Source organism: Mustela nigripes, chromosome 6 (assembly GCF_022355385.1).
Source record: "Mustela nigripes isolate SB6536 chromosome 6, MUSNIG.SB6536, whole genome shotgun sequence".
Taxonomy (NCBI): Eukaryota; Metazoa; Chordata; class Mammalia; order Carnivora; family Mustelidae; genus Mustela; species Mustela nigripes.
Window position 1 is genome coordinate 3,096,265 of NC_081562.1, and position 12,676 is coordinate 3,108,940.

The following is a 12,676-nucleotide window of genomic DNA, read 5'->3' on the forward strand; positions in this document are numbered from 1 at the left end:
GGATTCAGCCACTGCCGGCATCCCGGGCTGTGCCTTTCAGGCCTGGCAGGGCGTTGCCAGACCCTGGGGTGCACTGGGGTGAGGTGGCAGAGACGCATGGCAAGTGGCCTTGTCCCCTCCTGGCACCGGCTTGGTCTTTAGCTGGCTGTCCCCGAGTCCCCAGGCGATCAGAAACTGCTGTCTCCTCCCCTGTGGGCTTGGCAGACCCTCCTAGGTCAGGTCGACAGCCCTCTGGGCCCTTCACCCCCCGTCCGTCGGACTGGAACCCATTCTGGGTGGGCCTGCCGCCTGCTGCCGAGTGGCCTCGGCTGGGCTTGTCGGTCAGCCCCTCCGTCCCTCAGGGTCCTCATCTGTGGAGAGCCAGCAGGGGTGTCCCTCGCAGTCCGTGACAAAGGTGGAAGTGATGGTGCTGGGGAGGACGTTGGCCGGAGCCTGTGCTCGGGCCACACCGTGAGAATCTGGATCTGTCCCCTGTGGTGAGCACAGGCCTTGACCCATGTGCCTCCGGACCCCTGCCTCCCCCCACACCCTGCATTTCCATCTGTCCCGGGTTGACTAGCAGGCCCTCAAGTTCATGTTCACCTGGAACCGGGTTATTTGGAGACAGGGTCTGTACAGATGTGATCACAGTAAAGCTTTGGGATGAGCTCATCCTGCATTGGAGTGGGCCCCGACCCGACGACTGTGTCCTTTTAAGAGGGGAATTTGGACACAGACACACATGGGGAGGAGGCCCCCAGATGGCCAGGAAGAGACTGGAGAGAGGTACCCGCAAGCTAAGGGTTGCCAGCAGCTGCCTGCCCCTGGGAGAGAGCCGTGGGACAGATTCTCCGTCAGAGCTCCAGGTGGAACCACCCTGGGACCCCTGATCTCAGACTTTGGGCCTCCAGACCAAGAGGATGAACGCTGGCTAAGCCGCCCAGGCTGTGTGCTTTGTTATGGCAGCCCCAGGACACTGACACGCCCTCTTGCCCATGATGGGCCAGGCCTTGCCTCTGTTTTGCTGCCTTTTTTTTCAAAGACTATATTTATTTATTTTGAGAGAGAGAGAGAGAGTGAGCACACATGAGGGGGAGGAGCAGAGGGAGAGGGAGAAGCAGACTCCCCGCTGAGCAGGGAGCCTGGTGTGGGACTCCATCCCAGGACCCGAGGATCATGAACCAAGCTGAAGACAGATGCTTAACTGACTGAGCTGCCCAGGTGCCCTCTTCTTTGTTTTTTGTGCCGAGGTGTTTCCTCTCCAACCGAGTGATAACCACCATTCCTCCAGGACACCCACCTTCCTGCCGCCTTCTGGGGTCGCATTGGCACCACGCCTTACCAATGTGGCTCTGTCCCCTGCGGGCTCCCGGCTCCTTGGAGGCTGCAGTGGGACGTCTCCCTGCAGTGCCCCAGGGGTGGGCCCCCCACCAGGGACAAGGTCGTAGGATGGCCTCTATGAAGACCCACAGAGTAAACCTTCACTCGTAGTATCTGTGGCTCTGCGGGAAGCACCTGCTGGTGGATGTCCCGCCACCGTGGTGGGACTGTTCGGTCTCTCTCCTCCTGTGACCTGGGGACAACGAGGTGACTCACCTTGCTGAAGAAAGCAGTGGAAATCGCACTGGCCTGATTTGGGGCACCTCCAAGCTGGTTTGTGGCCCTTGCTTGTGGGCAGAGCCCCAGGGGAGCTCCGCGTCTCCTAGAATGAAAATGGGCTCTTCGGGGATAAACACTGAATGAAATAAAATGGTGCAGGAAGGTCTAGAGGGGAAAGTAAAAGTCACCTAAATAGCAGCAAAGTGACAGCACTCCTCCGAACTGTCACGGTCAGCAAAGCAAGGGCCATCTGGGAAGCTGTCCCAGCAGGGCAGAGCTAAGAGGACGCGACGGCTGTCGTGTGAGGTCCTCGAAGGGGTCCTGGACCAGGACGCGGGCAGCAGGGAAAAGTAGGGAGCTAACGTGATTCTGTCCATAATAGGGGACACGGCGCTGAGCATGCGGAAGCTCTGTACTGTCTTGCGATGCTTCTGTAACACGGACACTGTGCTCAGGTGAACGCGTATCAAAGACAAACAGGGACGCGAGCAGGACCCGTCACCCTCGCAGGACCCGTCACCCTCGCAGGTGTTCGCTTACTTGCCGATAGCTCTAGGGCTCTGCACAAACGCATGTTCTTGTCTGTGGGAAGAAGCAGCTCACTCTTCCCCTAGCATCACATCGTCAGATCTGCCTCACTGTCACCCTCTGTTGTGGTGGGGACACACAGCGCCCCATGTTGGGGACGGCCGCAGTGTTTCCGTGGTCCGTGGCCCCCGAGGATGGGCAGTCGGGCGTGTGCCTGTGGAGGCCCAGAGATCCCGCCTGAGTGACCCAGGTTCAAAGCGAAGCCATCACCTCCACAAGACCTGGGGTGTCCGGGATGATCGCGGGTCTGAAGGAGGTTGACGGTCAGAGTCCTAGCAAGAGGGGTGTTCTGTTTTCTTGCGCGTCCGACCTGAGTTAATGTGTCGGTGCTTTGTCCCCGAGTGGAGCGGTCTGTCCCTGGAACGCAGCTCCCTGTTCCCGGGCGTTCCTCCATGCAGTGCCCTCCCGGCAGCCTGCAGGACGGTGGTTGAGATGACAAGGGTGTTTCCTAACAGCTGGCATCGGGAAGCAGGCACACACTACCCTGTATCCTGTATTATTATCATGGGCCGTGGGAAGAAGGAAAGAAAGACAGACATCACCAAAAAATTAGCTTACGTGGCACACTGAGACCCAGATCTGTGTGTGTGATGTCCGTCTTGGGGTTAAAGAGACGCCGGTGCAAACCCTCGTTTTTCCCTGCCCCTCCCTCCTCGCGTGCCCCCTCCCACGAAGGTTTATCTGGCCACTTCGGAGTGCCAGCAGCTGGTACAGCAGGAATGAGACCTGAAGGTTCTCAGTCCTCGTGGGCTCCCGGGGAGACACGTACACACAGTCCGGTCGGGCCCCTCCTGAGCAGGAGGGTGGGGGTGTGGCAGAGTGTGGATGGGGAACATGGGGGGCCCCTGTGACGGGGCCCAGATGACTGAGGGGAGTACCCACCAGCCGGCAAGGAGGTCGGCAGGCTGGCCAGAAGATAAGGTGTGCAAAAGCCCTGGGGCAGTGAGGGGCGCCCGGGTGGCTCAGTGGGTTAAAGCCTCTGCCTTCGGCTCAGGTCATGATCTCAGAGTCCTGAAATTGAGCCCCGCATCGGGCTCTCTGCTCAGCGGGGAGCCTGCTTCCCCCTCTCTCCCTGCCTGTCTCCCTGCCTATTTGTGATCTCTGTCAAATAAATAAATAAATAAATAAATCTATCCTTTTAAAGAAAAAAGGCCCTGGGGCAGGGAGATCACATAGGACCCCCAGATGCAGTACGAAGTGTGGGTTTTATTCTGGAAGCCACTGGGGGCCCCGGGCCTGGCGGGATGAGGTGGGCGTTTTGGGATGCCTGTGCGAGGACCATGGTGGGAGGAAACCGAGGCAGCTCCAGGTCAGCCCACATTCCGGGGAGGGGCAGGGCCTGTGTGGGGGGAGGGTAGGAAAGGACCCTGTCCTGCCACAACGTGCTTTGCCACTTCTTCTTGCCTTAACTTACTTCTGACTGTGGCGGCCCCAGGCCCTTTGAATGTGAGCTCCCAACTCCGCTCTGTTGCGGCTCTGAAGAGGTTGTCGGTGGAGTGTGCCCTTCCCTTGCGGGCTCTCCACACCGAGGTGACACCGGTGTGGAGAGCCCGCTTCCACTTTCTAAATTCGGCCCTGCTGGGTTTTCGTGAGGACGAGCTGGACCAGTGGCGGAGCGCCCCGTGCCCGTGCTCCCGAGCCGGGCTGCTGTCAGTGGGGCGCACACGGGGCCCCCTCCAGCTGTGAAGTGGGGGATGCTGGTTTTCTCTGCATCTGAGGATCTCGGGTCTGCTGTGGCCATCAGACGGGGTACCCGGAAATACTGCGACTTGGGGGCACTTATGTTTTTCTTGTTGTTGGGACAAGTTTGGTGACTCAGGTCCCTCCCGAAGGGGAGTGTGGTGCTCCAGTGGCCGAGAGAAACATTACCAGTGTCCACAAGCTTCGGTGCGTCTGTCCCAAGTGATTTGGGGCTTTGTGGGGACTGTGCTAGGGCCACAGGGACAAGGTGGCCCCCGGGTTTCACCGTGTGACTTGCCTTCTCAGTCATCCTGGTTTTCCAGAAACAAGTGGGGAAGGGTCCCTGCGTGGCTCCTGTGCTCTGGGGAAGCACCCCAAGGCTGCGAGTTACGAGAGGGTAGGAGGGGTCCCCCCAGGGCTCACTGGCCTACACAGTTGTCTCTGTGCCCCATGGAGCTGGCAGTGCACTCGTGAGGGGCACCGGCTGGAGCACGTTGAGGGAGCAGACGGGAGGATTGGGCACAGCTGCAGGGCCGGAGAAACCAAGCCGAGCCAGAAGGGTGCGAACCTGCCAGGTTTTTCTCAGGGACCCGTAGCACATTGGGGGTGAGGCCTGGGAGGCAGGTGAAGGCCCCCTGGGCGTGGCGGCTGCGCCTGTCCGGGTGCTGGGGAGGCTAATGGTACCAGCCTAGAGCTACGCTGGGAGAGCCCCCGTGGCCGGCCCTCGGACAGCTCCGCGGAGGCTGGGCTCAGAACCGATGCTGTGCTCAACAGCGTAACCCGGATATTGCGCCCTCTCTGGCCTCACAGCCCTACCTACCTCGACGCGGGGGTCGCTTACCTCTGTTGGCGCGGGTGCACCTCGTCTCGTGTGTGTCTTTCTAAAGCAGCATTTGCTGAGCGTCTCCTCCGTGCGGGGCTCGTAGGGAAGCATAGTGTAGAGCCAAGGGAAGACGCGCCGTCTGCGTGGTGCAGACCAGGGTTGACCTGGACAGCGCCCTCCTGGACACTGTGGGGTCTGAGCTGGGCGGGGCTGGGTGGGATCAGAGTGGGGTCTTTCTTCTAGTGTCTGGAACAGCTACAGAGATGGCAGATGGGGCTCAGTGTCCCCATGGGTCTGGAGCAAAGCGTATGAGGTGGGGGGCTCGGGTGGCACGGGGCTGGGTTGTGGGTGGTCCTGGGATGTCCTGCTGAGCGGTTGGGGGGCCCATGGGGTTCCTTTGAGCAAGACAGACTCAGTGGGAGCTGTGCTTTGGGAAGCTGGGTGTGGAGGGAGAACGGGGGCTGGGAGCAGGGGTCAAGGTGGAGGTCACTGGCGGGGCGGCACGTGGGGCTTGGGGAGGCTCGGCTCGCCTCTGCCACACTGAGTGCATCCGAGGCTGTTTCCAGGTGGGACTGGAGGGGCCCAGGACTTCGAGTGACCCCGACCCCCTGTGTCCACAGATGGCGTCCACAGCGTGGCCGCGCTCTGCACCCTTCGGGTCACCATCATCACGGACGACATGCTGACCAACAGCATCACCGTCCGCCTGGAGAACATGTCGCAGGAGAAGTTCCTCTCCCCGCTGCTGTCCCTGTTCGTGGAAGGCGTGGCCACGGTGCTGTCCACCACCAAGGACGACGTCTTCGTCTTCAACATCCAGAACGACACGGACGTCAGCGCCAACATCCTGAACGTGACCTTCTCGGCCTTGCTCCCCGGCGGCGTCCGCGACAAGTTCTTCCCGTCGGAGGACCTGCAGGAGCAGATCTACCTGAATCGGACGCTGCTGACGGCCGTGTCTGCCCAGCGCGTGCTGCCCTTCGACGACAACATCTGCCTGCGCGAGCCCTGCGAGAACTACATGAAGTGCGTGTCGGTGCTCAAGTTCGACAGCTCGGCGCCCTTCATCAGCTCCACCACCGTGCTCTTCCGGCCCATCCACCCCATCACCGGGCTGCGCTGCCGCTGCCCGCCCGGCTTCACGGGCGACTACTGCGAGACGGAGATCGACCTCTGCTACTCCAGCCCCTGCGGCGCCCACGGCCGCTGCCACAGCCGCGAGGGCGGCTACACCTGCGAGTGTCTGGAGGACTTCACAGGTACATGGGCTCCCGGGGAGGCGGGGGCGGCCTCGCCGTGATGCGGGGTGGCGGCATCTCCTTCGTGACACGCAGGCAGGCGGCCGGTTTCCTGCCAAATGCCCCGAGGTTGCTGTGGACCCCGCGTGATTGGACTCACCCTCTTTTTTTTTTTTTTTTTTTTATTAAGATTTTATTTATTTGTCAGAAAGAGAGAGAGCATGAGCAGGGGGAGGTAGAGAGTAAGGCAGGCGTCCCGCTGAGCAGGGAGCCCGATGGGGGGTTCGATCCCAGGATCCTGAGAGCATGGCCTGAGCCGAAGGCAGACGCTTAATGGACTGAGCCCCCTAGGCACCCCCGGAGTCACCCTCTTGGTGAGGAAGATGATAGAGTGAGGGCCACCTAAAAACCTGCACCCGTGACATGGCATGCGCTGCTCTAAGTGGCTTCAAACCGGAAGGGCTTGATTCCGGCTTTCAGGTTAATTGGTCCTTGTGCGTACTGTCCCCGGGGGAGCCGGGAATCCTTTGGGTCTGGAGAGACGGGGCTCGTTGTTCACGCCCTATTGTCCCCGTGGAGACGACTCATCTTCACCGTGAAGGGCTCCTGCCTGGAGACGTCCTGGCCAGGTACAAGGATGCACCTGCCTCTGCTCCAGGGGCAGCTGACGATGATTTCTGGGAACACGGAGGCCGAGCAGTACAGAAATGCACGGCCTTGCCTTGGCCTTCCATTGCAGGTCACGTAAGATTTTGGCCCGTTTGAGAGAGACATTTCCAGGGGCCCCGCGGTGAGCAGCCTGGCGTTCGGGAAGGCTGTCTGGGATCCCGTGGGACCTCACGCGTGCCGGCGGGGGCGTCGTGATTCCCGTGCGGACCCTGGCCTCGGCTGTGCTGTTCGGAATCCACAGCCGAGACGTCGTCGTCGGCTCGTGTGGGACAGGACACAGTTCTCGGGCTTAGAGCAGGGATGTAGGGTATTAGCGGCTGTTTATGAAGCAGGGAGAGAGAGTGGGGTGGGGGGCACGGAGCGAGACGGCGGCTGTTCACGCGCTCTGCATCGGAAGAGGAGGGAGGGGGCTGTTGGCAGCCAGGGGCGATGGGGTGCAGGCCCCGGCTTGCTGGGTCTGAGCCCCGGACTGGCCGCAATCCAGCGGTGCGGCGAGAAAGGCACCTGATTGCCGGCCCCGTGTCCTTCCCTCCCCCGCCCGTCTGGGGCGGGCTGTCCGTCTGTTTGTCCCGCTGGGGCCCAGAGGTGTCTCCCCCACTGTCTCCCTGAGTTGGAGCCCTGAACTCCTGGCTGTGCCGGGGCGTGGTGTTGAGCGGGGACGGGAGGCTAAGGAGACCCCTGGCCCTGCTTCCTGGACGATGTAGCTGGGGCTCTGGTCGTGCTGCGAGGCCAGGACCGAGCTCCCGTCTCCCCGGCTCCTCCCTGCCCCGAGCTGCCGTGGGAGCTCCGTGGAGCTTCGCCGCGTGGTGGTGGCAGGTGCCCGCCTCTCCTTCCCTGTTCACTGCAGTGAGCCGGCCTCTCGGCCTCTTATGCGGTGGCTGACAGGCAGCGGCTGATGATGCGGCAGCCTTCCTCCCCCCCCGTGAGCTGCTGTCCCCTGTCCCCTCCCCTGCACGTGGCCTCGGCCGGGAGAGTGCTTCCTCCTGTGACTCCTGCTTCTGATGGAGAAGCTGTGGCCCCAGATGCCGGGGTGCTCTGGGGATGCAGCTGGTGTACAGTTACTCCCTTGCTCCGTGAGTATTAACTGAGTGCCTACTGCTCGCCTACCCAGTGCCCACATCAGACTTGCCCCTGCCCAGCTGGGTGCGCCACCCATGGTTGTCTGCGCAGCTGGCCCTCTTTGGGGTCAAGACAGGTGGCGATGGGGACCAGGAAGGGGACATCCCCTCAGGCAGCCTCCACACGCTGGCGGAGGCCTCGGGTGGGGTCTGGTTGGTCCCGGAGACCAACTTCACCTTGGGGGCCACAGCAGGCCTGGGTTCCAGAGGTCCTGGATATAAGCGTGGGGCTTTGTCTGGGCTGGGAAAACCGAACCTGTGGACCCTTGATTCCCTCCTAAGAGGGCTCGAGCCGCTGGGTGGACGGGACGTTTTCATCATGGGAGTCATTGCTGGAGAAATAATGACCGCGAATGGCCCGATGTGTCATCGCCAGGAGACCCGCTGAGTGCCGCGAGGGGCAGGGGCGTCATTTGAGTGTCTCTGGCCCTAAGGTCATCACATGTGTTTCCCTCGGAGATGAGACAGGCTCAGCCTGATTGCTTTTCCTCGGTCCCCCTTCCTCGGGGTCTCCCGGGCTCCCTTTGAAGCCCTCCTCTTGCGGGCGGTAATTGCGCTCATTTGCTGGTGCTGAAGGCAGGCCTGTCGTCGCCAGGGTTTTGTTACCTGCTCCCTGGTAAGCCGAGCCCCGGCCGCGGCGGGGAAGCTGGACTCGGCCCAAGGCCCCCGGAAGACCCCGGCTTCCTGTGTGCCGCCCTCAGACAGGAGATGGGCTGCGCGAAAGAGGGTGTCTGTTAATCTCAGGCAAGGCTCCTGAGTCTGGGCAGCATATCCCCGGCGGCTCTCCTGCGTGTTTCTTAAATCCGTGCTGGGCTCAGAGCCCCAGGGACGGGAGCACCGTTGTTGCAGGGGAGCCCGGCCCCGCTCCCAGAGGAGCAGACAGGACGGCGGACCATGTTGTGCACGCCTTCTCCTGGGTTCCTCCTGAGCCCCGCAGATGTCGCCCAACGAGCCGTCCCCTGCCCTGTGAAGGTTCTGGAAGGTTTCCCAACATCCTCGGTGCCGTGTTTATGGGTCAGTGGCTCTGCTGTCATGTTGGGTAGAGATTCCCTTATTTCTGTGCCTCTCAGGGCAGTGGTAACTTGCTGCTAACGGTCCTGAGCCTTCCGTGTGCTGTGCTGTTCTAGAGGATTCCACATTTGGTATACCCGAGTCCCCACGTTGGCAACAGGCCCTGTCTGTTAGTGGGGTGACTCAGGTGCAGAACGGAACAGTGTCTAGTGGTTCTGACCGGGGGGATTCTGCCCCCAGGGACATTTGGTGCTACCCGAGGACATTTTTCTTTTATTTATTTATTTATTTATTTGACAGAGAGATTACAAGTAGGCAGAGAGGCAGGCAGAGAGAGAGAGGAGGAAGCAGGCTCCCTGCTGAGCAGAGAGCCTGATGCGGGGCTCGATCCCAGGACCCTGAGATCATGACCTGAGCCGAAGGCAGCGGCTTAACCCACTGAGCCACCCAGGCGCCCCACGAGGACATTTTTCTTTTAAGATTTTATTGGTTGATTTGAGAGGGAGTGAGAGAGAGAAAGCGTGAGCATCGAGGGCAGAGGGAGAGGGAGAATCCCAAGAAGACCCCGCACTGAGTGTGGAGCCCGACACGGGGTTCGGTCCCACCACCCTGCTCATGGTCTGAGCTGAAATCTGGAGAATGCTCAGTGCAGTTCGCCACCCAGGTGCCCCCCCAGGGCATGTTTGGGGCAGGCGGGAGAACGCCCGGTGTGCTGCCCAGCGTCGCAGGGCACCCAGGACGGCCCCGCACAGAGCCATCCCGCTGGCCAGTGTGTGCTGGGGCAGGGGAGCCCACCGCTGCCGATGGCACGGGGACCCAGGATGCCAGCCCAGCGCTCTGCTTCTGGGCTCTGGCTCGTCCACCCTCTGGACTCGGGGGTGGCACGGCCTGGCTGTGACCTGGCTCTTCTGGCAGGTGTGTCCCAGCTTCTTGTAGGAGGTGCCTCCCATGTGCAGTGCACGGAGGGTGCAGCGTGCAGCACGATGACCAGCGCAGGGAGGGCAGTGGCGCTGAGCAGGCCAGCCACCCGGAGAGGCTGCCCGCCCGCTGCCCATGGGGCCGGCAGGATGCTCTTCCTTCCCAGAGACACTGGGCCTGATTAAACCAGGGCCTGACTCCGAGTCCTGGTGTTGTGGTCTCTGCGTCTGTCCCTCCTCATTCCCTCCCCTGCTGACGCTCACCAACGCTGGCTGTGGCGGTGGCTGTGGCGGTGGCACGGATGGAGTGTAGGCTGGCCCTTGCCCCATGTCTCTGAGAGCCCCATGAGGTGTGGGACCATCGTCATCCAGTTTTCAGAACACCAAGCGGAGGAGCTGGGTGGGGGGCCTGGGGAGCTCCGTCCTGAGCTCCTGTGCTGCCCAGGCCAGGCTCGCCTACCCCCTGCCCCTCCTCCCTGGGCTCACAGGACATAAACCCCTCATACCCCCCATGACTCATCAGCCAGCACAACCCGACAGTTGTGGCTCCATGTCCTGTCCCATCTCTCCAGCGCGCCTGGGAGACACTGCCCCTGGAGTGGGGGGGCCTCACCCTGCGTCTCCCGCCCCGCGAGCTGCTCTCCGCAGAGTGCCCCGAGAGGCCAGTGACAGGTGCGCTGGGTCACATCCGTGCTGCTTAAGCCTTCCCAGGGCCCTGCTGCTCTCATGCATAGTCGGTGGCCCAGGTCCGCCATGTCTCCAGTGGCCCTTCACTGGCCTTCCGGAGACACGGCGGCTGTCGCTGAGGACTGGCGTGGGGAGCGCACCTTCCCCCATGTCTGTGCCCTCGTCGTGGCCCCGACCCCCCGTCTGCCTGCTGCCACCTGCTCCCTCCTCGGTGCCGGGCACACAGAACCTGCTTAATCGGTACCTGCGCACAGGTGACGGGGTCTGGCCCGTTTGTCCGTGGAGGCCAGAGAAGACGTCCTAGGGGTTCTCCTGTATCGTGCTCAAAGCAGTGCCCTTGCTGCTTTTGTCACTGAGCTGGAGTGGACAGGAGAGTCCCTTCTCGGGGGTGAGGGGTCACCAAGGCGTTTATGACTCTGCCCTGCTGGTGGGACGCCTGGCCAAGCGCGTGTTCTTGCCGCACAGCCGTGGGCCGACGCTCGCTCCCGGGCTTCTCATGCAGGAGTGTCTTCTTGTGGAGCCCTGCCGGGTGGTTTATGGTCCCAGGTGAACGTCGGGCCTCGGGGTGCATTCCTGAGAAGGCGGCAACTTTGATATCTCGGGGGGCAGGGTGGGGTGGGGGCAGGGTCTTCTGTGGAGGGAGGCCTGGTGGTGGCCACACCCAGATGGGGACCATCGGGGTGCCCCTCCGCTGTCGCCGTGGCCGAGTCTTGTGCTTACGGTCCTGGTGACATTAGACCCCGAGGCCGCCTGACTGGACTCACAGGGTGATTCAGCGAGTCCCAGAGACCAGCTCTGCCGTGCAGTGGGAGGCCTGTGGCCGTCCCCAGGCTTCGGCGTCCGGGCTGGGGACACGGCATGGTAGCGGGGGCTCTTCTGCTGACAGTTGGTCTGCTCTGGGGGTCAGTGGGTCAGTGGCCACTTAGGAGAGTCTCAGTGATGCTGGCTTTTTGTGCTAACCACTCCTGGGTGGAATGTCCCAGTTTTCCTGAGGGAGGGCCTTCTGGGGATCTGTCCTTGTGCTGGCACCCCCAGGGCCGGGGCCCAGACTATCCCCTGTGCTGATCCCCTCGGGCTGGGGGCCCTATCCCCTGTGGGGAGCTGTCCAGGACCAGCGCATTCTGAGAAAGTTCAAGGCCAAAGAAACTGTTAGTATAAAAACCTAATGACCTTTTCTGCTAAGAAAAACATTTAAAATCAATTCTGGCCCCTCTTGGATTCTGTTGTTAGAAAAACGCACGTCACTCCAACCGCATGTTTTATCTTGAATTCTCTTGTCGGCGGCCAGACCCTGCGGTCATCACGTGACACATGAATGCGCGGCACGGTCCCAGGACCCCGCGCCTCTGTGCCGGTGTCGGGGTGGGGGGCACCCACACAGCGCAGGGTTGGGGGCTCGCCAGCGCCGGCCGCGGTCCCCGCGGTTAGAGGCCCCCCTCGGAGCCATCTGCGAGGCCGGTTTGGTCCTTAAACCAGAGGGTTCCTGGTTATTCAGAGTGAGAATCATGGCCTGGCCCGTCAGGAAACGCCTGAGCAGAACGGAGTTCGCCCTCGGGAATCCGTGCTTTTCGGGTGGTGGGCGCGCTGGGACCGCCTCTCCTGCCCTCTGGCTTTGGCTCTTTCTGCAGACCCCGGGGTGGCCGCTGGCCCTCTTTGGCCTGTTACCGCACAGCTGCGTGTCGCTGCCCTCCTGGGCGACTTTGTTCTCTTAGACTTGTGCACTGGGACCGCGGCGAGGGTAGACTGAGCCGGGAATCTCGTGTTCACGGAATTCGCAGTGCCCTCCAGTCCCGGCTGCGTGGCCGCGGGGGGCGAGGACGGTCGTCAGGCTGACCCCGCGCGCCCCGGTGGGCTCCTGTCAGCTCCCTGCAGGCGCCCACACGAAGGAGCCCTCGCCGGGGGGCGGGATGCCACAGAAACCGGTCACCTCACAGGCCCGCAGGCCCCAGTCCGGGACTGAGCGGGGCAGCCGCAGCCCTCGGGAGGCTCGAGGGGAGGCTCCTTCCTGCCTCTTCACTTCCGGTGCCTCGGGTGACCCTCGGTGCTTGTCCCTGGTCCTGCCCCTGGCCCTCGCCCGGCGTGTGGGCTGGTCTGCATCCCAGTGGCCACTTGAAGGACAGTGGCGCTGAGGCTGGGGTCCTCCCTCGTCTAGTGTCATCTTGTTTTAACTTGATCGCGCCTGCAAGAGCCTGTTTCTGAATAAGGTCACGGCTGCAGGTGCCCTGGAGTTTCAGGAGTCGAGTGTATGGTTTGGGGGCGGGGAACACCATTCCACAGGCTTCGGGCTGCTGGTGATCAGCCGTGATGTCCCCCCCCTTGCCAGCCTGCTAGTCGGGAGTCCGCTGGGGCCAGAGGACCCTCCTGGGC

The 12,676-nt window shown here is 62.2% G+C and overlaps 1 protein-coding gene across 1 annotated transcript in view; it reads left to right on the forward strand.

Annotated features, from left to right (window-relative positions):
- Positions 1–12,676, forward strand: part of CELSR1 (cadherin EGF LAG seven-pass G-type receptor 1) — a 130,864-nt gene that overhangs the window by 42,410 nt on the left and 75,778 nt on the right. The window contains exon 2 of the mRNA XM_059401768.1: positions 5,290–5,928. Within this exon, the coding sequence (XP_059257751.1) occupies positions 5,290–5,928 (639 nt within the window). The remainder of the gene's footprint in view (positions 1–5,289; positions 5,929–12,676) is intronic.